The sequence below is a fragment of the Macaca fascicularis genome, chromosome 2 (genome assembly GCF_037993035.2).
Source record: "Macaca fascicularis isolate 582-1 chromosome 2, T2T-MFA8v1.1".
Taxonomy (NCBI): domain Eukaryota; kingdom Metazoa; phylum Chordata; class Mammalia; order Primates; family Cercopithecidae; genus Macaca; species Macaca fascicularis.
The window spans coordinates 60,394,350-60,416,054 of record NC_088376.1 but is presented as its reverse complement, the minus strand read 5'-3'; the positions used below and the strand labels follow the sequence as shown (position 1 = coordinate 60,416,054).

Genomic DNA, 21,705 nt, shown 5'->3' with positions numbered 1-21,705 from the left:
TTAGAGACTTAGCCTCTTTTGTGGGTTTCACAAATGGGATGAAGCTATACTTATATGATGAACATACGCCAAAATTATTAGATTCATGGAATTTTATTGCTGAAAGGCACTGAGTCCAATCATCTCCTTTTACTGAGAAGATCCAAAGGAGTTATGTAACTTGTCTGACACCTAGCTAGTTAGTTACAAAATTACTCCTGGTCCTGTCTCCAAACCTCATGAAGAGAAAACGTCCTGTGGCTGTCCATGCTCTATCTTTAGGAGGACGTATCATCACTGTGGGTCCACCTCATTTCAGAAGCAGCTTTGTGAGGCCCTTCTATCAGCCCTCACATAGACTCTACAGGAGAATGCTAGCATGGTGGGGAAATTACCTCCAAGTCCACAGTGTGAAGGGGCTTGACCTTTGCCTCCTGAGTAAGTAAGAGAAAGGGGTGTGCTTTCAGGGCAGGAGTTCTTTTCCAGATTCTTAGGTCTCCCAAATAACATTCCTAAGCCATGTCTTGCAAGCATCATGTGTATCTGGGGAACTGTGATGATTCATGTTTGGTGTTTGTTTTTATGTTACACAGTACAGAAAGCTGTTGTATAAGCTCCTAGAATTGTCAAATGGGAAGAGTCCTAGAGATTCTTATTTCATCAATTCCTTGATTTCTCAGCTGAGAAAACTAAAACCCACAGAGATGAATTGACTTGGTAGAGATAATATTTCTTGCTTATGATTTATAGGAAGCCAAACTTAAGTCTATAGTTGTTCATTCCTAACAATATTAACCATGCTGTTCACATAATAGTGTCTGAAAACTAATTGCCTACTTTAAATGAAAAGAGAAAAGTATGAGTTTGCTCCAAAACGTCTCTTAAATTTATAATTAAATGACATGAGCTAGTTTTATAAAACATTTTATTTACAGTAGAGCTTTACAAAAATAGTCTTAATAAAATTAATACAAATCCCTTTTACAATATAACTTATATGACTATCTTCTCAAAAAAGTGACATTCGATTATAACACATAAACTACATTTATAGTTGTTAAGCCACCTTGTAGTATAAATATGTTTTCATAATCTTTTTTTTGTAATAAGGTACACACCAATAACAATGAACAGTGGACAACAAATCTTATTTTGTTATTCTTCCAATGTAAAATTCATCTCTGGCCAAAACAAAGTTAACCAAAGAAAAGTAAAACAATTGTCCTTCTGTTCAACAATACAGTCCTTTTTAATTATTTGAGAGTTTATCTGACAGAGACACAGCATTAAACTGAAAGCACCATGGCATAAAGTCTAGTAACATTATCCTCAAAAGCTTTTTCCAATGTCTTTCCTTCAACTGTTTATTCACTATTTTGCCAGTACAAATAAAGATTGATCTCAACTCTCTCCTTCATTAGTCTCAAGTGTTCCTATTATGCATTGAGTTTTCAGACCTTCCCAACTGGCATGTATTTTAAGTGTGAGTTTCTTTCTTTGGCTTCACGTGGAGTTTCACAACACTTACGAAACATACTGAGCTCCTCCATGTGGCTGGATCTCTGTGACTCCCCATCCAACAATATTCCCCCGGATGTGACAAGACTCTGCTCCTCCAGTCTCTCTTATCTCTTCATTGCTAAGGACACTATCCCAGATATTGAAGCCTGTGAGTCTCCCAGAGAAGGCTAATGTTTCATCAAAGCCACCACCCACACAGCAGCCATTCTTTTCTTGGCCAATCTGCAGGATTCCTCCCTCAGGAACAGTGTGACCTGTGGCCATCTCAACAGTGGTAGCCACCAGCTCACCATTTACCCACAAGGATGTGAGCCCTTTCTCTGAATTCCAGGTGCTGCACAGGTGGGTCCACCTTCCCAGGGAAACCATGGTTTCAGCAACCAGTTTGTTCTCCTCTCCACCCACCACAAACACTATGGACTGGTAGCTGAGATACAGCTGGATTTCATATGGATTCCTCTTTGTGCCATAGGAAAACAGGATGGTTTTGTTTAACACGTCTGTGGCTTTGACCCAAATGCAGGCACTGAAAGATTCAAGCCTCATTGGTCTCACTGGATGCACGCTTCCAAAAATCTTCTTGGAACGCATTGGGAATAAAATAGCTGTTTCACAACCTAGAGTAGCAAGAAAACAAGAAGAATATTAAAGAAAATATAAATTTATTCAGAATTATTCTGGCATTAGTTATTTCAACATAAGCATTTTAATGACTACAATTGAAAGCTATATGAAACCCTACATTATGACTTAAGAAGCTTCAACTGTAATCTCTGCAGAGCAAAGAAAATGAGAAAAAGGAAAGCCAATTGTCTTATCCAATGAAGCATCGAAATGAAGAGAAAGCATGCAAATAGAAGAGCCAACTAGTCCAAACCCACAAAATAACAAAAGCCATAACTACCTCCCCTTCCAATTTACATATTTTGTTACTGCTTTTTTTAAAAAAAAAAGTTGAATCACTATCAGTTAACTTCAGACAATAATTCTATAATTTCCAAGAATTCAGAACCCAACCGGGTTCTCTCTTTTTGCCACCACCAGCTTCCTAAAATAATAAACCTATGAAATTCAGTAGACCTGGTTCACTCCATTTAGCCTTTACCAACATGCATTTTTCAGCAAAATTCTAGGATACTGATGTTATTGCAGAATACTTTATTTTATTTATTTATTTATTTATTTATTTATTTATTTATTTTGAGACAGAGTCTCACTCTGTCACCCAGGCTGGATTGCAGTACTGCGATCTCGGCTCATTGCAACCTTCGCTTCCCAGGTTCAAGCGATTCTCCTGCCTCAGCCTCCCAAGTAGCTGGGACTACAGGTTCACACCACTGCGCCCAGCTAATTTTAGTATTTTGTTTAGACATGGGGTTTCATCACATTGGCCAGGCTGGTCTCAAACTCCTGACCTTGTGATCCACCTGCCTCAGCCTTCCAAAGTGCTGGGATTACAGGCATAAGCCACCGCACCCAGCCTGCAGAATACATTTTTATACACCAAATGTTCTCAGATATTTGTAAACTTTGCACAGTTTTTAGAAAACTACCTTTGAAAGGCAACAATGTATAATAATGATGACTAAGCTTATTGGGCATTCACTATGTATCAGATACTGTTCTAATCACTTTGTATGTCATTTTCATCCTCATGCTAACCCTAAGAGATAGTCTTTTACATTCCTATTTTACAGATGAGAAAACTTAGGTAAAAGTAACTTATCTATGTTTACATAGCTGATAAGTAGTAAAACTAGAGTTTGAACTTTTGCAGTCTGGTCACAGAGGCCATGCCCTTAACCAGCACACTACATTGCCTCTTATTAATAGAACCCCTAGATTTCTCTAGGAGGGCTAGAATCCAGATGGTGTTACTACTAATGAGCTGTGCAACTTTGGATGAGCCCCATAATTTCTCTAGGCTTTAGTGTTATCTTAAAAAGGCCTTTCCATTCTGCTCCTAATATTCTGCAAGTCTGTAAGCAGCAAGTATGTAGCACTCAAGAGCTGAATAGACCAAAAATACGTTTAAAAATTCTACTTTGTCCATAGGCTTATAATTACTATTTAAGCAGTAACTGAAAATCTTTAAGAGAAGTACATTCTTTCAAGGGGCCTGGTTGGAGAACATGTTTCTGCTAAAGAGCACTTGGGAGGGGGACTTTCAAATCTGAGGTGGAAAGCTCAGTAAGTTTCCATCACTGTCCATCTCAAGGCGACTTAGCAATTTGGGAAGCTGGAGATGCTGAAACGAAAACCTTTTACGTGTCCCTGGGAAAGAACAGGTGAGCTCTGCATCTATATACATGTGTGTGTGCGTGTGTGTGTATATATATGTGTGTATATATGTGTGTATATATACATGTGTATATATACTTATATAGATATGTATACATATATACGTGTATATATACATATATACATATGTATACATACATATACATATATGTATACACACATATGTTTACACACATACACGCATGCGTATATGTATGTGTATGTATACATACATATATGTATATAAATGTGTGTATATATATGTGTGTGTTTGTATTTAGGTATTTGTTTTAAAAAACACCTAAATTAGGGCAGGTATAACAACCTAAAGAAGATTTTCCATAAGATAACTTTGAAAAGCAAACTCCCAGTACGGTTCCAGAATAACTGGTAAAGAGAACTTGCAGAACCCAAACATCCATGTAAAAGTATGGTAAACTACGTCAGGTTCCTACAAGTGGCTCAGGGCTAGGCTTTATTCTGAAAACATTAAACAACTATGGACCTTATCCTTTAGTATTAGGGATAGTCAAATAAAATATTGACATTCAGATAATCATATAAAAGTAACTACAATACTAAAACACAAAACTGGCCCTGTCATGCTTTGATTCTTTTTCACTAAATAATTTGAACTTCTGAAGATTTTTTAAAATTAATTTTTAATGACGCAGTGATTCTTATTTCAAATGAAATTGCTAGGTACATCTTTTTTTCTATCTGTGTTAATTAAAATCAAATAAAAATCATTGAAAAAATCACCATATCCATGGGCATTTGACATAGTCTCTATAAAGTTTCAGTAAAGTAGTGTTCAAGAGGGTGCCTACTGCAATCTAATTAAGTGATTTCCTCTTTAAATAAGCCCAGGCAGTCAGGATTGCATTCCAAAGCAGTCCTGGATTGCATCTCAGAGACTCAGCTTCCCTATAGGCTACACTGGCTGTATAAGTTCATGGACTGGAACCGCATGTTGGCTATTTTTGGTCATCTTCTTTTGGGGACAAGCAATACCCCAAAACGAGGCTCTTAATACCTCTTTAAAATGTCAGAAACTCTCTTATGAAATGGCTTTTAACTAATAGGTTTTTCTGATTATCAAAGACCAAACAAAATTAAAACCAGGTTCTTAGGAGGCTAACAACAGAATGATTAGGAGCCAAGCTGGCTGGAGACCGAGAGAAGATAAATCAAAGCCTATGGGTAAAAGTATTATTGGATGTAATAAGGATTAACATTTTAGAATTCAGAAATACATCCCTCTTCTGCTCTAACTAATATGCAAAGATGAAGATAAAAAATAGAGTAATTCTTCAGTTTTTCGGGTGCATTAAGTGTACAATGACTTTATGTGGTTTGCAAAACACAAGACATTTCATCCATTAAAATGGCTGCAGAATTCTAATTTCTCTCCTGTCACATTGAAAATCTACTGTACATTTGAATTTATGCTTTTTCTCCTCTGAAGCCCTATTTGGTATTTACTGATAAGCACCCCTCAAATATTTAGGAAATATGGTGTGGTTTCTGTAACTTTAAATGAAACATGCTCTCATTACATAAAGTTCTCTAATTTTAAATGAAACATGCTTCTTCCCCCTCCCCATCCAGCAAAAGTTGTTTTCTTGGAAATATAGGGAAGGATTCTCAGGAGAAATGCAAGTTATATTTTCTTACCTAGGACACTGATTTTCTAATATAATCCAAAATGATTGTCACACCATCATTTCTTAGAAGTTTTGGCATACAAAGGAGTATTGCTTGGCTCCGAATCTTCTGTTTCTTTCTTTTAACCATCTTTAGAATGTATTATTTTGGGAACCCATGTCTGTTTGGAGATTCATGGAGTGTCACATGGGATTTTGAGAAGTTGTCTCTGGTTTGAACAGTCTCTCTCCTGTTTGGTCCCAATTCTCTGAATCCCTGGGTTGGAGCTGGGATCGCCTACACGTATTGGCTCCTACACCTGACTCTTCCACGCTGAATCCCAAACTGCACACCCTCCGACCTCCCCTGTCGCGCTAATTCTACAAACCCCGGGGACTGGGGGACCCCTGGAGAATTCCGCTGACCCTTCAGGAGATGATATTCAGTCTCAAGTTTCTTGCTGAGAATGGGCGGAGAGGAGTGGCCGTCTGAGGGGCTGGAAAACATCCCTAAACGTTAGCCTGGGCCCTGAAATAGTGCGGGAAACCAGAGCTCCTCTAAAGACAGAGACAGGATAAAATTAGAAGACGTGGAAATCCCTAACGGAGGGAAACTGGGCGGCAAGAAGGGTCACGGTTATAACGGGCCAGTGGACTCCTGCAGCGCCTAGTCGGATCGGGTGTCAGGGGCCCTAGAAGTCTATTTCAAGACTGTAAGGGTTACCTCCACAACTCTCTTTAGGGTTCCTTAGGACTGAGGAATACTTTTTTAAAGCCAATTTTCCCGCCTTGTATGGTGTGCCTGAGCTCTGTGACCGCGCATGCAGAAATAGAGGGGTGTGTGTGTGTGTGTGTGTGTGTGTGTGTGTGTGTGTGCGTGCTTCCCATGAAAGCTTCCCCTAGAAGGTGGCCTGGCCTGGCTTGGCTTGCCGTTAAGCGCGCTCCCGGAACAAAGCCGCAGTGGGAGGTCCGGGCCCCGCTTGCCTCCTTACCTGCCGGCAGCCAGGTCCGGGCCGCCCAGCCCTGCACTGCGTGCAGGTCGGCTCGCGTCTGCCGCAGCTCCTCCAGCATCGCGGCCAGGGCGCGCCCCGCCTCCTCTGGGCGCTGAGTCTCCGCGCCCTCCAGGCGCTCCAGCCTGCGGCCCGCGTCGCGGCTCGCCTGCAGCAGCTCGTCCAGAGCACTAGCCAGCTTGGCCTCCGCGAGAGCCCCCTGCTCGCATGGCCTCGCCAGGCTTTCCGCTAGCCGGCCCAGCTCCTCCCGCAGCCTCTGCAGCTCGCCCCGCAGGACGTCGTCCGTGGCTTGCAGCAGCATGCCCTCTCTCATCTGCGAGTTCTCCAGCATGGTGAAGAGCTTGTCCCATTCGGAGTGTTCCTGACGGCAGTCGCACGGCGTGGCTAGAGCGCGGGATACACACACGTTACCAGTCCGCCCAGGCCTGCCTTGGATGTGCTTTGTAAAAGCTGACCTCCCTCGGTGGTGCCAAGTTGCAGCCCGTCCCTGGCATCCCCCTTCCCTGGCATCCCCCTTCCCTTTAAGGACACCTCCGAAAAACAGCATGTAAATGTCTCAAAAACGACGGAAATCATTCATTCAGGTATAGATTAAGTTGTACCCTATGAAATCGCCGGTTATGTAGCTCAAAACAGTCAAATATCGGCGATTTTATATGATTCAACCCATTATGTACGTTCCAGAAATAACTTTGAAACCTCCATCTTTCTTCAAGTGCTTCTCACTTTTGCAAAACAAACTGTAAATTTTTAACTCGTCTCACTGGCTACAAAGTATACATGTGTTATTTAGACCAAGAGGTGGATATGTAGTTAGGGCTAGCAGAGAAACAGTTAAAGTGAACTTACGGTCCTCAGTGGGATGGAGTCCATTGTCTATTTCGTTGTCCAAATTCACATACATGAGATCATAATCATCCGAGTTCTCGGCCAACACTGCAGACCAGAGAGCACAAAACAGAATCGCAAGGAGATGCATTGCTGGAGAGACGCAAAGTTCTTTCCACAGCTGGCGGGAGGAGACTCTCAAGTGAGCTGAATTTGAGCGGAGGAGAATGAGAGTGAGAGGCTGGAGCGGAGAGCCCTTAATAAATGCTGGGGAAAGCCTGAATGGGGATGAATGAGTAATGCTGGTGGCACTGCGGTAACGGGAGTTCCCCTGAATTTGGTGGGGGAGGGGGCTGGGTGGGAGGGCAAGGGAAATGTGAAAGTTGCACAATATTAAACCGCAAAGGTTTACACTGCAGTCAGATTAACTGGAGGAGGGTCAGAGGGGAAAGAGGAAGGAAACTAGGCTTTCACTGTTCTCCTGAGAATTAGCTGTTGTAACTTGAATTGATAGCAATGGGGATGAAGGAGGGGTGGTAGGGGAGACTGAAGGTCTCAGAGGGTACTGAAGCAAATCATAATTTCAGCATTTCCTGTGAGCTGTTATTATTTCACAACCCTTTATATATAGAAAACTTTCCATATTTCCTTTGTATGCTGTTTTACAGGTTGAAACTGAAAATGGTCTGATTCCAAGATAAACCAACATATTAAGAATTGTATGGCTCTGGAAGTCAAGTCCAATCCGAGCTATCTTGTCTTTAATACTTCTGGAGTTGCACCTATACTTTTATAGACTTTTTTGTGTTTCTTTTTTTTTTTTTTTTTTTTTTGAGACTGAGTTTCGCTCTCGTTATCCAGGCTAGAATGCAATGGCGTGATCTCGGCTCACTGCAACCTCCACCTCCTGGGTCCAAGCGATTCTCCTGCCTCAGCTTCCTGAGTAGCTGGAATTACAGGCACCTGCCACCACGCCCAGTTAATTTTTGTATTTTTAGTAGAGACGAGGTGTCACCATGTTGGCCAGGCTAATCTCGAACTCCTGACCTCAGGTGATCTACCTGCCTCAGCCTCCCAAAGTGCTAGGATTACAGGCGTGAGCCACCGTGCCCAGCCTATGACAAACAACACAGTACAACTGGGTAAACCTAAAATGAGGGGAAAAACCTGGGGGGAAAATAAGTATACTTATTTAGTTATTTAGGTATGTTTCTTTTCATAACTTGGTAATATGTGGACATTATGTTATTCTACAAGGTTTCAAGGCAAGGATCATGTTTTAAAAGTAAACTTAGAGATTTCTGCTTCTAACAATATATACAGGCCTGTGGTCGCATTATATTAATAAAAACTTAAAAGGTACAGATGAGCTCCCGTTAAAGTAAGGGAAAAATCCAGGGGCCAAAGATAGAGGAAAGCAAAAATAACAATCCCATGAGCTGATGCTAGGGTCCCTCTGGAATAGGAGTGAAGTGAGATAGGGGTTAATAGTTCTATAACCACCAAATGTTGGTGACCATGTGGAAGCAAAGCTTAGGCCAAAGGTAGAGAGTTAGAAGAGAGACCCTCATGAAATCCAGGACCCTCAGAGGGTTACATACTGCATTTCAGTAGGTACAATCCCACTTTGCCCTAGCACAAAAAGGTAGGAAGCAACCATGTCTCTCTTTGGACTCTACAAGGTCCCTCTGAGTTTGTGAATTTGGGCCTGCCCTCAGACATGTTTGGAATTCAAATATATACTGTCTGCCACTGTGGGAAAAAAAAAAAAAAAAGAATTCACAGTGATATTTGAACATATGAGGAAGCAAACCACTATAAATGAGAATCAGCAGAAACCAAAAAGAATTAGACACCCCTCCCCAAGAACTTCATTTAGTTGAAATATCAGCCAAAAACTAGAAAATAAATATGTTTAAAACTATTGAAGCTGTAAAAGAAGGAATTGAAAATATGAGAAAAGAATAAGACATTGTCAAAAAGAAAAAGGCTAGGTGATTTTTTAAAAGAACCAAATATAACTTCTAGAATTAAAAGTTAATTGAAATTTTTAAGAGCTACAGGCATGGATTAAGTGGCAAATTAGGCAAAGCTGAAAAGAATATTAATGAACTGGAAGACAGATATAAGGAAATAATCTAAAATGTACTGCTTTTATGTTCAGTAATAGGATTCTCCAATCCTTTAATTGCTCAGGAGGATGATAAAAAAATTAACTAATTTTGCTTTGCTCAAAAATGTTCGTTATAATTTTAAGGACAGCTACCAAACGGACATAGGCATCCAAACAGAAGGAGCAGGGGGAATTTTTAAAGAAAGACTTGATCTATTAAAAAAAAAATCAATGAAGAAGGAAAGAAAAGCACAAAGAAGGATAAGTTAAAAGTACAATATTATTTGCTAAAACTAAATCAAAATATACCAATAATTACCATAAATGTTAATGAAACACATTTTCCAGTTAAGAGACAAATATTTCTGTTTGTCATATAGAAATATTTTAGGCTGGGTTCACATTCAGAATCCCAGTACTTTGGGAGGCCAAAGTAGGAGGATCACTTGAGGCCAGGAGTTTGAGACCAGCCTGATCAATGTAGCAAGACCCTCATCTGCACAAAAAATTTAAAAATTAGCCTGGTGTGGTGGTGTGCACCTGTAGTCTCAGCTACTCAGGAGGCTGAGGCAGGAGGCAAGAGGATCACTTGAGCCTGGGAGGTTGAGGCTGCAGTGAGCTATGATCACACCACTGCATTCCAGCCTGGGCGACAGAATGAGACCCTGAAAAAAGAAAAGGAGAGAGAGAGAGAGAAGGAAAAAGAAAAGAAATATTTTAAAAATCCAGCTATACATCACTTACAAAAGCTACACATAAAACATAAAGTAGAAATGTTAAAAGTTAAAAACTTTAAATTGGAGGGGAGAAAGAGAACATATCAAGCAAGTACTATTCAAAAAAGCTAGCATAGCAATAGTAACATCATTAAAAAATAGACTTAGGCAGAAGAGGATAGTTAAAATTATGATTCAAAGAAATACAGGAACGATACAAAGAATAGCAGGATGATATCTCTGAATTATCTAGTAATATAGTTTCAAAAAATATAAACCAAAGATTGACAGAATTGCAGGGAGAAATGGGCAAATACCTAATCATGGAGGGAGATTTTAACATAACTGAGAAGTTCACCTATATCATAACTCATCATTCAAATGCCAAAAAAAGCCTGCCAAAGGATACAGAAACTTAAACTACGTAATTTAAGGTTTGATATAATGAAATATATAGAGTACTGCCCAGATAGTTCGATGGGCAAGTTCTACCAAACATTCAAGTAACACATAATCCCTATCTTACACAAATTGCTTCTGAGAATAGAGTGTTCAGGAATGTGCTAAATTCGTTTTACATGTCTACTAAGTATGATACCAAAAAGAGACAAGGACAATACAAGAAGGGAAAACTGCAACCTGTCTCATTAAGAATGTAGATGCAGCCGGGCGCAGGGGCTCACGCCTGTAATCCCAGCACTTTGGGAGGCCGAGACGGGCGGATCACGAGGTCAGGAGATGGAGACCATCCTGGCTAACACTGTGAAACCCCGTCTCTACTAAAAGATACAAAAAACTAGCCGGGCGAGGTGGCGGGTGCCTGCAGTCCCAGCTACTCGGGAGGCTGAGGCAGGAGAATGGCGTAAACCCAGGAGGCGGAGCTTGCAGTGAGCTGAGATCCGGCCACTGCACTCCAGCCTGGGCGACAGAGCGAGACTCCGTCTCAAAAAAAAAAAAAAAAAAAAAAAAAAAAAAGATTATAGATGCAGTAGCTCTAAATAAAGTATTAGCCAAACAGACACAGCAATATGCATAAAAATACACATTATGCACAGCAATATGCATAAAAATATATCATTAGCAAGTTGAGTTTATTCTAAGACTGCAAGATTGATTAAATGTTAGAATAGCTGTTAATGTATTACATTAACAGTTTATAGGAGAAGCATAATCATATCAACAGATGAGAAAAATGTTTGATAAAATTCAACACTCAAAATAATCAAACTAGAAAGCAGACAGGAACTTACTTAAACTGAAAAAACATAAATACCAAAACCTATAGAAACAGATACATATGTAATTGTAAATCCATGGTAACATACTTTTGAAAACAGGATTAACACAAGGATACCCGTGGACAATGACTCTATTCATCAAAGCGTGTATTGGAAGTCCCTGCCCGTAAAGTAGGACATAAGGATATAAGGAGAAGAAACATAAGGATTAGGATGGAAAGAAATAAAGTTGTTATCATTTATCATGAGTGGATCATCCACATACAGAAAAATCTAAGAGACTCAAAAGACATTACTAATAAGAACTGAGCAACTTTTGTTGGATATAAGATCAACATACAAAAATCTATTGCTTTATTAATACTAGCACATAAATAGAAAACGCCTTTGAAAATAAAGTTTTCATTTACAGTAGCAACAACAGCTATGGGATACCTAAACAACAATTTAACATAAGACACAGCTAATTATAACACCTTATTTAACTGGTGTGAGATGGTATCTCATTGTGGTTTTGATTTGCATTTCTGTGATGGTGAGGGATGATGAGCATTTTTTCATGTGTCTATTGGCTATATGAATGTCTTCTTTTGAGAAGTGTCTGTTCATATCCTTTGTCCACTTTTTGATGGGGTTGTTTGTTTTTTTCTTGTAAATTTGTTTGATTTCTTTGTAGGTTCTGGATATTAGCCCTTTGTCAGATGAGTAGATTGCAAAAATTTTCTTCCATTCTGTAGGTTGCATGTTCACTCTGATGGTAGTTTCTTTTGCTGTGCAGAAGCTCTTTAGTTTAATTAGATCCCATTTGTCAATTTTGGCTTTTGTTGCTGTTACTTTTGGTGTTTTAGACATGAAGTCCTTTCCCATGCCTATGTCCTGAATGGTATTCCCTAGGTTTTCTTCTAGGGTTTTTATGGTTTTAGGTCTAACATTTAAGTCTCTAATCCATCTTGAATTAGTTTTCATATAAGGAGTAAGGCAAGGATCCAGTTTCAGCTTTCTACTTATGGCTAGCCAATTTTCCCAGCACCATTTATTAAATAGGGAATCCTTTCCCCATTTCTTGTTTCTCTCAGGTTTGTCAAAGATCAAATAGCTGTAGATGTGTGGTATTATTTCTGAGGACTCTGTTCTGTTCCATTGGTCTATATCTCTGTTTTGGTACCAGTACCATGCTGTTTTGGTTACTGTAGCCTTGTAATATAGCTTGAAGTCAGGTAGCATGATGCCTCCAGCTTTGTTCACACCAGTTAGAATGGCAATCATTAAAAAAATCAGGAAATGACAGGTGCTGGAGAGGATGTGGAGAAATAAGAACACTTTTACACTGTTGGTGGGAGTGTAAACTAGTTCAACCATTGTGGAAGACAGTGTGGCGATTCCTCAAGGATATAGAACTAGAAATACCATTTGACCCAGCCATCCCATTACTGGGTATATACCCAAAGGATTATAAATCATGCTGCTATAAAGACACATGAACACGTATGTTTATTGCAGCACTATTCACAATAGCAAAGACTTGGAATCAACCCAAATGTCCATCTGTGACAGACTGGATTAAGAAAATGTGGCACATATACACCATGGAATACTATGCAGCCATAAAAAAGGATGAGTTTGTGTCCCTTGTAGGGCACGACTCACAGTTGACTCACAGTTCCACGTGGCTGAGGAGGCGTCAGGAAACTTATGATCCTGTCAGAAAGCAAAGGTGAAACAAGGCACATCTTACATGGCAGCAGGAGAGAGGGAGAGTAAAGGGGAAACTACCACTTTTAAACCATTAGATCTCATGAGAACTCCCTCACTATCATGAAAACAGCATGGATAAAATCACCCTAACGATACAACCTCCTCCCACCAGGACCCTCCCTCGACACGTGAGGATTACAATTCAAGATGAGATTTAGGTGGGGACACGGAGCCAAAGTATATCACTGGTTAAGCCAAGGAAACAAATTCTCTCCTAGAGCCTCCAGGAAGGAACCCAACCCTGGGCACACATTTGATTTTATGTTAGTGAGGCTTACGTCAGACTTCTGAACTACCGAAATATAAGATAATAAATTTGTGTTATTTTAGACCACTAATTTTGAGATAATTTCTAATGACAGCTATAGAAAATGAATACAACTGCTTCACAAAGAAATTTTGGAACATCTACAAAGTCAACTCCTAGGGACATATCCAGTGCTTTGCCACTTAACTATGTGGTCCAGGGACCATCAGTGTCACCTGAGAGCTGGTTAGAAATTCAGACTCTCAAACCCTACCTCCAACCTGTTGAATCAACATCTGTGTTTTAAAGATATGCCCAGTGACTTCTAAGCACATTAGACTCAGAAACACTACCCTATGAAATATCTCTTATTTTTGCACAGAGACAGTTATTTCAGCATTATTGATTATAGCAACGAATAATAACAACATAATGTCTTTCAATCACAGAGTGTATATAAATAAGTTGTTGCATATTTATACATTGGAATAACACATGGCTGTGAGAATAAATGAAGGAGAGCTTCTTGGAGGTACAACTTCTACAAAATGTTGAATAGAAAAAAAATAAGTTGCAAAGGGATATGTAGAGTATGATGGTATTCATATAAAATTTTAAAACATCAAAAACCATACTATAAAATGTTTATTGATACCTACGCATGTAATTAAAGTGTAAAAATACTTATAGAGATCATAAATACTACCTTTAGGATGATGGTTGCCTCTGGGGAGAAAAGGAAACAAATGGGATGAAAAGCAATTATGATATAAGGTTAAGTTTTGACAAATCTGGTTGGTAGGCACACCAATGCTCCTTATATTATTGCCTACAATTGTTTGATGACTTGAACTATTTCATAATTTAAAAGAAGGTATTATTTACTAATGGAATTTATAAGATTTCTGCAAAAGTTCTGCATTTATTTTTGTATTATTTGAATGAAATTCAAGTCAGCTGAAAATGACTAATCTAGGGTTTTTCCCTTCAAGGCTCCCAGGGCCTGTAGTGAGTTTTGTAACAAAATGCCACACAATAGTTTCCTGTCTTAGATGGCAACTACAGTCCCTTTTAACGTGACCATTTTTAGCAGTTGATCAGTATGTCCTCATAACTAAGTTCTATGATCTAATGTGGGCTGTACAAATTGGGTATTGCATTAAAAAAATTCCTGATCTTTTAAGGAGACACTCATAGTAAAATAAACAAAAAACAAAGCAAATTGTTGAAAATTAAATTATTGAAAATAAATACTGGTGAACACAACATTTTAAAGAAAACTGTAAATATTTCCAACAATTTGTATTCTGGAGAACATGATAAAACCTGCTTTAGACTTATTCTATGAACTACATGTGGGGAAAAAAATTCTCATTTTTTATTGTCTCCCAAATTCATTCAGTTTTATCCAGAATCACACTTTCATTAAATTTAGATATTGATATTCTGAAAATCCTGGTCTTCTTTCTTTAATAATTGTCTTTTATATATAGGCATGTTCCTACCATTTAATGAAGGCCCATATATGTGTAATTCATGCTTATTTGATTCTTTCTGTATATGGCTTCTATATACAAAGCCAAATTTAAAGTAAAAGTAAATAGAGTCAAGAAAATTATTGTTCAAGAAATCCCTAGAAACAATTCCCCTGAGACATTTAACTACTTGTGAGGATTTTGAGAAAAAAAATCCATACCATAAAGTGATAAGCAGATGTTGCCCATATGTTGATTGCAGATAAGTTTCTATACCTTATGTAATATATTTCTTGAGATTTTGCCATTATAAATCTAGTTGTCTATACATATCTTTGAGGAAATTATGTGTGACAAACCAGCTGAGGCTAAACTTCCCTTGAAATAGTGCAGAAATTGTGGATTTAAATTTGCATTACTACTTCTTAAACTATTCATAAAATAAGCATAGTTTCTGTATGTGAGTTGACTAAATTATGATTCTGTATCTTCCAGGAATGTGAATTCATCCCTCTGCACTTTTTCTGTTGTTCAGTTTCATTTAGGTCCATGATTATAGCACTGCTTAGCTTTCATTTAAACATCATCTAAATTTTGTTTATCATCAGTAATTCTTTACTGGAACTGTTTCCTTCAAAAGGGTGTGGTCTGATTACTGTCAGAGTTCCTCTATCCCCATGGTGCATTACTCAGGAAAATTTTTCATTAGTTAATGGTGCTGATTATATCATAAAATATTTCCTTTTGTGGAATCAGAGTAAATCACATTTTAATCTCAGAATAAGGTACCACGTTATTTTTAGTTAAAGAATTGGCCATCAGTCTGTGCTATTTAATGTGTAAGTGCCAATATTATTACATTGGTAATAATGTTATTTCTGTTGCTCATGGCTTGATAAAGTCATCATTTCCTTTATTGTTCCCTTAACAGGTAACACCATGTTGTTGAGAGTGTTACCTGCTGTGTATGAAAAGCAGCCTCAGCCAATTAATAGACACCTGACAGAACTCCTGGCCTTGATGTCTCAGCTGGAACAGCCAGAACAGTACCATCTACTACGGCTTTTGCATGTAGCAGCAAAGAAAAAACAACTCGAGGTAAAAAGTACATTGTATATGTCATGGTCCACGCAACCAGGCATGTTTCTTTGTGTGTGAACAGCATATGTGCTTAGGATTTCCTGTCTCATACATTTATACATGTCCATTTTTAAGTGAAAGCACTCATCTACTTATTATATTTGTATAATGAGAAATTGGCTCATGAAATTATGGAGGCTAAGAAGTCCCATCTGTCATCTGCAAGCTAGATGCCAAGGAAAACCAGTGGCATAATTTCAATTCAAGTCTGAAAGCCTGAGAACTGGAGAGCCGATGGCATAAGTTACAGTCTGAGGACAGGAGAGACCAATGTTCCAGCTCACAAAATCAGGCAGAGAGAGTAAATTCTCTCTTCCTCCACCTTTTTGTTCTTTTCAGGCCCTCAGATAATTGGATGAGGCCCACCCATATTGCAGGGGCAATCTGCTTTATTTAGTCAACCCATTAAAATGCTAATCTCATCTGAAATCATCCTCACAGACACATCCAGAAATAACGTTTAATAAAATACTTGGGTGCCCCATGACCCAGTCATGTTGACATATAAAATTAACCATCACAGGCCAAGCATGGTGGCTCATGCCTGTAAGCTCAATATTTTGGGAGGCTGAGGTGGGTGAATCACTTGAGGCCAGTCTGAACAACATGGTGAAACTCTGTCTATACAAAAAATATAAAAATTAGCAGGGCATGGAGGAGGCACCTGTAGTCCTAGCTACTCAGGAGGCTGAGGTGGGAGAATCACCTGAGCCAGGGAAATTGAGGCTACAGTGAGCCAAAATCATGCCACTGCACTCCAGCCTGGGTGACAGAGTGAGACCCTGTCTTAAAAATAAAGACATAAATAAATAAAAATTAAAAAATTAACCATACAGATACAGTAATGAAAAGCAACAAATGGGCCAGGCAGAGTAATGGCTCATGACTGTAATCCCAGCACTTTGGGAGGCTGAGGCGGGTGGATCAGAAGGTCAGGAGTTCAAGACCAGCCTGGCCAAGATGGTGAAACCCTGTCTCTATTAAAAATACAAAAATTAGACTGAGTGCAGTAGCTCATGCCTGTAATCCCAGCACTTTGGGAGGCTGAGGCAGGCAGATCACGAGGTCAGGAGTTCAACCAACATGACCAACATGGTGAAACCCTGTCTCTACTAAAAATACAAAAACTAGCTGGGCATGGTGGTGCGTGCCTGTTATTCCAGCTAGTCAGGAGGCTGAAGCAGGAGAATCACTTGAACTCAGGAGGCAGAAGTTGCACTGAGCCAAGGTTGCGCCACTGCACTCCAGCCTGGGCAACAGAGCAAGACTCTGTCTCAAAAAAATAAAAAATATAAAGAAGAATTAGCCCGGCGTGGTGGCAGGAGCCTGTAATCCCAGCTACTCCGGAGGCTGAGGCAGGATAATCGCTTGAACCCAGGTGGCAGAGGTTGCAGTGAGCTGAGATCGAGCCACTGAACTCCAGCCTGGGTGATACAGTGAGACTCTGTCTTAAAAAACACAAAACAAACAAACAAAAAAAAGGCAAGAGATGTGCGAATCTGTAGCTATTGTAGAATGGCGTTAAAGAAAGTTTAATGTCATCATGCAGTTCTAGGAATCTGTAGTTTCTCAGGTAAGACCAAGAGAAAGAACTATACTTAACTTTATTTGTGAATTAATCAGCCTATAGTGAGAGCAAAGGTTCATTTCTCAGATAGCAAATCAGTTATTGTTCTTTGGATTCAAGTAGAATATTGTAACAATTAGGATGCTTATGATTATCAGTAATAGAACACCCAAACCACAATAGTTTCATCAATGATAGGAATTTATAGCTAATGTGATGGGAAAAAAAATCAGATGAGGTTTGGTTCAAAAATAATATGAACAAACAATTTCTCTATTTTGATTTCTCAGATTTGACTTCTAGGTTTCCATTTTCCACAGGCTTTCTCCTTGTCATCTCCAAATAGGTGCTAGGGGCTCTCTTGGCACTATGCTTCTCCTACACCTATCACTGCCACCAGCAGCCAACAGAAGTCTTGATATTCTGTCTGTTTAGGATACATGCTCTACCTCTAGAGCTTCTCTTGAACTGGAGGATACACAGACAGAAACTAGAGGCTGCCAGGAAGAGGGAATTCGAAATGGATTTTGGAGAGTACCAATGTGTTATTCCGTTTTCATGCTGCTGATAAAGACATACCCAAGACTGGGAAGAAAAGAGATTTAATTCGACTTACAGTTCCACATGGCTGGGGAGGCCTCAGAATCATGGCAGGAGACAAAAAGCACTCCTTACATGGTGGCAGGAAGAGAAAATGAGAAACCCCATGCAAAAGCAGACAACCCTGATAAAACCTTCAGATCTCATGAGACTTATTCACTACCAGGAGAACAGTATGGGGGAAACCACCCCCATAATTCAAATTATCTTCCACTGCATCCCTCCCACAACATTTGGGCATCATGGGAGTACAATTCAAGATGAGATTTTGGTGGGGACACTGAGCCAAACCATAACACTACATCCCTGGCCCATCCAAATCTCATTTCCTCACATTTCAAAACCAACCATGCCTTCCCAGCAGTCCCCCAAAGTCTTAACTCATTTCAGCATTAACACAGTCCAAAATCCACAGTCCAAAATCTCATCTAAGATAAGGCAAGTGCCTTCTGCCTATGAGCCTGTAAAATCAAAAGCAAGTTACATTGGATAAATACAACTGTTCCAAATGGGAGAAATTGGTCAAAGCCAGGGGCTACAGGTCCCATGCAAGTCTGAAATCTGCAGGGCACTCAAATATTAAAGCTCCGAAATGACCTCCATTGACTCCATGTCTCGCATCTGAGTCACACCAATGCAGGGGTTCTTCGGCAGCTCCACCCCTGTGACTTTTCAGGGTACAGCCTCCCTCCTGGCTGCTTTCACAGGCTGGTGCCCCAGTAGGGACTCTGTGTGGAGGCTCTGACCCCACATTTCCCTTCTGCACTGCCTTAGGAAAGGTTCTCCATGAGAGCCCTGCCCCTGAAGCAAACTTTTGTCTGGACATCCAGGCACTTCCATACAGCCTCTGAAATCTAGGCAGAGGTTCCCAAACCTCAATTCTTGACTTTTGTGCACCTGCAGGCTCAACACCTCATGGAAGTTGTCAAGGCTTGGGGTTTGCACCCTCTGAAGTCATGGCCCGAGCTGTACTTTGGCCCCGTTCAGTCACAGTGGGAGTGTTTAGGACACAGGGCACCAAGTCCCTAGACTGCTCACAGCATGGGGGCCCTGGGCCTTGCCCATGAAACCATTTTTTCCTCCTAGGTCTCTGGGCCTGTGATAGGAGGGGCTGCCATGAAGACCTCTGACATGCCTTGGACACATTTTCCCCATTGTCTTGGGGATTAACATTTGGCTCCTTGTTACTTATGCAAATTTCTGCAGCCAGCTTGAATTTCTCCTCAGAAAATGGGTTTTTCTTTTCTATCACATTGTCAGGCTGCAAATTTTCCAAACTTTTATGCTCTACTTCCCTTATAAAACTGAATGTCTTTAACAGCACCCAAGTCACCTCTTGAATGCTTTGCTGCTTAGAAACTTATTTGCCAGATACCCTAAATCATCTCTCTCAAGTTCAAAGTTCCAGAAACCCCTAGGGCAGGGGCAAAATGCTACCAGTCTTTTTGCTAAAACGTAACAAGCATCACCTTTGCTGTAGTTTCCAACAAGTTTCTCATCTCCATCTGAGACCACCTCAGCCTGGACCTTATTGTCTATATCCCTTTCAGTGTTTTGGTCAAAGCTGTTCAACAAGTCTCTAGGAAGTTCCAAATTTTCCCACATTTTCCTGTTTTCTTCTGAACCCTCCAAACTGTTCCAACTGCTGCCTGTTACCCAGTTTCGAAGTCACGTCCAAGTTTTTAGGTGTCTTTTCAGCAACACCCCACTCTACTGGTACCAATTTACTGTATTAGTCAGTTTTCATGCTGCTGATAAAGACATACCCAAGACTGGGAAGAAAAAGAGGTTTAATTCGACTTACAGTTCCACATGGCTGGGAAGGCCTCAGAATCATGGTGGGAGGCAAAAGGCACTTCTTACATGGTGGCAGTAAGAGAAAATGAAGCCTCTCATTTTTGGATACCCCTGATAAAACCATCAGATCTCATGAGACTTATTCTCTACCATGAAAAACGTTTGGGGGAAACTGCCCCCATTATTCAAATTATCTCCTACTAGGTCCCTCCCACAACATGTGGAACTTATGGGAGTACAATTCAAGATGAGATTTGGGTGAGGACACAGAGCCAAACCATATCAACCAACATGTGTGCCCAGTGAATATGAATGGTTAGCCCAAGGTTATTCAATTATGGTTGTCCCATTTCTTTATAATTTCACTATCCACCACCTGAAAAAAAATCAATGCTAAAGTGAAGACTGGAACATTTGTATTCAGCATCCAAATTATTCAAAGAAAAGCAAGAAAGAATAGTTGTATGCATAATTAGCCACAATAGACTGCAAGCTCCTTTGACAAGAAATGATTTCTTCTTTCCTCTGTATCTTAGACTTTTCCACAGTATCTGATAGTGCTCAATAAATATTCATAGAACCAAACTGAGAACAAAGATAGAACCAAATTAAACAAGGTGATAAATGCTTTGCAAATGGCATAAACAGAGAGAGGGGGTAATGAATTCTATTTTAGGGGGAAATAGATGCCATGAAGCCCCACAAAGGGAGTGACATCAGAGCCATACCCTGAAAAATGCATACTTTTATGTGGATGATTCAGAGCTGGGAATCTTGGATATTGGAGAGCAGAATTCACAGGAAGCTTCAGGAGATGAGACCAACAAGGATGACCAATGCCTGGGCCTCAATCCCAGGGGTTTTGGTTCAGTAGGTTCAGTAGACACAATTGGGGACCCAACTGTGTCTTTTTTACAAGTACCCGTATGGTGCTGCTGCTGTTGCTTCAAGGGACCACACTTTGAGTAGCAAGGCTAGAGCTCAGGCAGAGGACTGGGGAGTTCTATGTTATTGGTATGCACTGTCCCTGTTGCCCCTAGAGCAATATGTCATTTTTGCAAGACTGTTTCTTTTGGTGCACGATAAACTCCTTAAGGTACATAGGACTCTTATCTACATATTCATATGCACTCCCTAGTGTAGTGCTGGGTCACATAGTATGATGTGAATACAAAGTTATTGAATTAAGAAATGAACAAATTAACAAGAGACAAAAAGAGTGAAGACATGAAGAACCAGGAAAATTCATGCTGTGAAAGGGGAAAAAGTGGCTCAACAGGGTCAAGGTCTAGAGAAGTAAAAAAGACAAGAGGCAGGCATTGACCTTGGATTTGGCAATTGGGGCTCATCAGTTGTATCTTTTTTACAAAAGGCAGCATTTGTGAGGTGGAGTGGGAGAAGTCAGTCATTTATTGTGGATTGCATGTGGAAGGGAAGGTTAGGAAAGGACCATATGAGTATGGACTGCCAATTCAGGAAGTTTAGAAGAAACAAGGAGGGTTAAAGACACAATAAGAATAAGGGATTGAAGATGCGAGAGGAAATAGGAGACAGAACAAGGTGCTGGAGGAAGATGGGGAATGTATTCCAGAGCACAAGTGAGAGAACCAATTTTGGAAAGGACTGAGGACAGAAAGGATGAGCAAAACTGCCATAGAGTTTGGGTTAAGGAGTGGAGTTGAAGGATTATTGGATCACCTAGAACAGAGGTCTCCAACTGGGGAAATAACTGGGCAGCTTCCACTTCCACTGTAGAGAAGGCTAACAGAGGAGGAGTTTTCTCAGTGCTGGTC

General features: G+C 40.0%; 2 protein-coding genes across 11 annotated transcripts in view; one reads left to right on the top strand and one right to left on the bottom strand.

Annotated features, from left to right (window-relative positions):
- Positions 1–21,705, top strand: part of VEPH1 (ventricular zone expressed PH domain containing 1) — a 266,231-nt gene that overhangs the window by 60,575 nt on the left and 183,951 nt on the right. For all 10 annotated transcript variants that reach the window (XR_012430819.1, XM_005546203.4, XM_045386724.2 and 7 more), the window contains one exon: positions 15,740–15,906. Coding sequence is in view for 9 of the 10 variants with exons in the window: in XM_005546203.4 (XP_005546260.3) it covers positions 15,740–15,906 (167 nt within the window). In the remaining variant the exon portion in view is untranslated. The remainder of the gene's footprint in view (positions 1–15,739; positions 15,907–21,705) is intronic.
- On the bottom strand, positions 888–7,499 carry PTX3 (pentraxin 3). Its single transcript, XM_005546201.4, has 3 exons — positions 7,286–7,499; positions 6,419–6,820; positions 888–2,117 (listed from the first exon to the last, which is right to left on the bottom strand). Exons 1-3 carry the CDS (start codon positions 7,413–7,415, stop codon positions 1,504–1,506), a joined length of 1,146 nt encoding a protein of 381 aa, XP_005546258.1. The 5' UTR covers positions 7,416–7,499; the 3' UTR covers positions 888–1,503.

Excerpts from the sequence above, each read along its gene's own strand:
- PTX3 (XM_005546201.4), bottom strand. The coding sequence starts at position 7,415 with ATGCATCTCCTTGCGATTCTGTTTTGTGCTCTCTGGTCTGCAGTGTTG. Across the intron at positions 6,821-7,285 it reads ACTCCATCCCACTGAGGACC|CCACGCCGTGCGACTGCCGT; the intron begins GTAAGTTCACTT and ends CCCGCGCTCTAG. Across the intron at positions 2,118-6,418 it reads CCGGACCTGGCTGCCGGCAG|GTTGTGAAACAGCTATTTTA; the intron begins GTAAGGAGGCAA and ends TTGCTACTCTAG.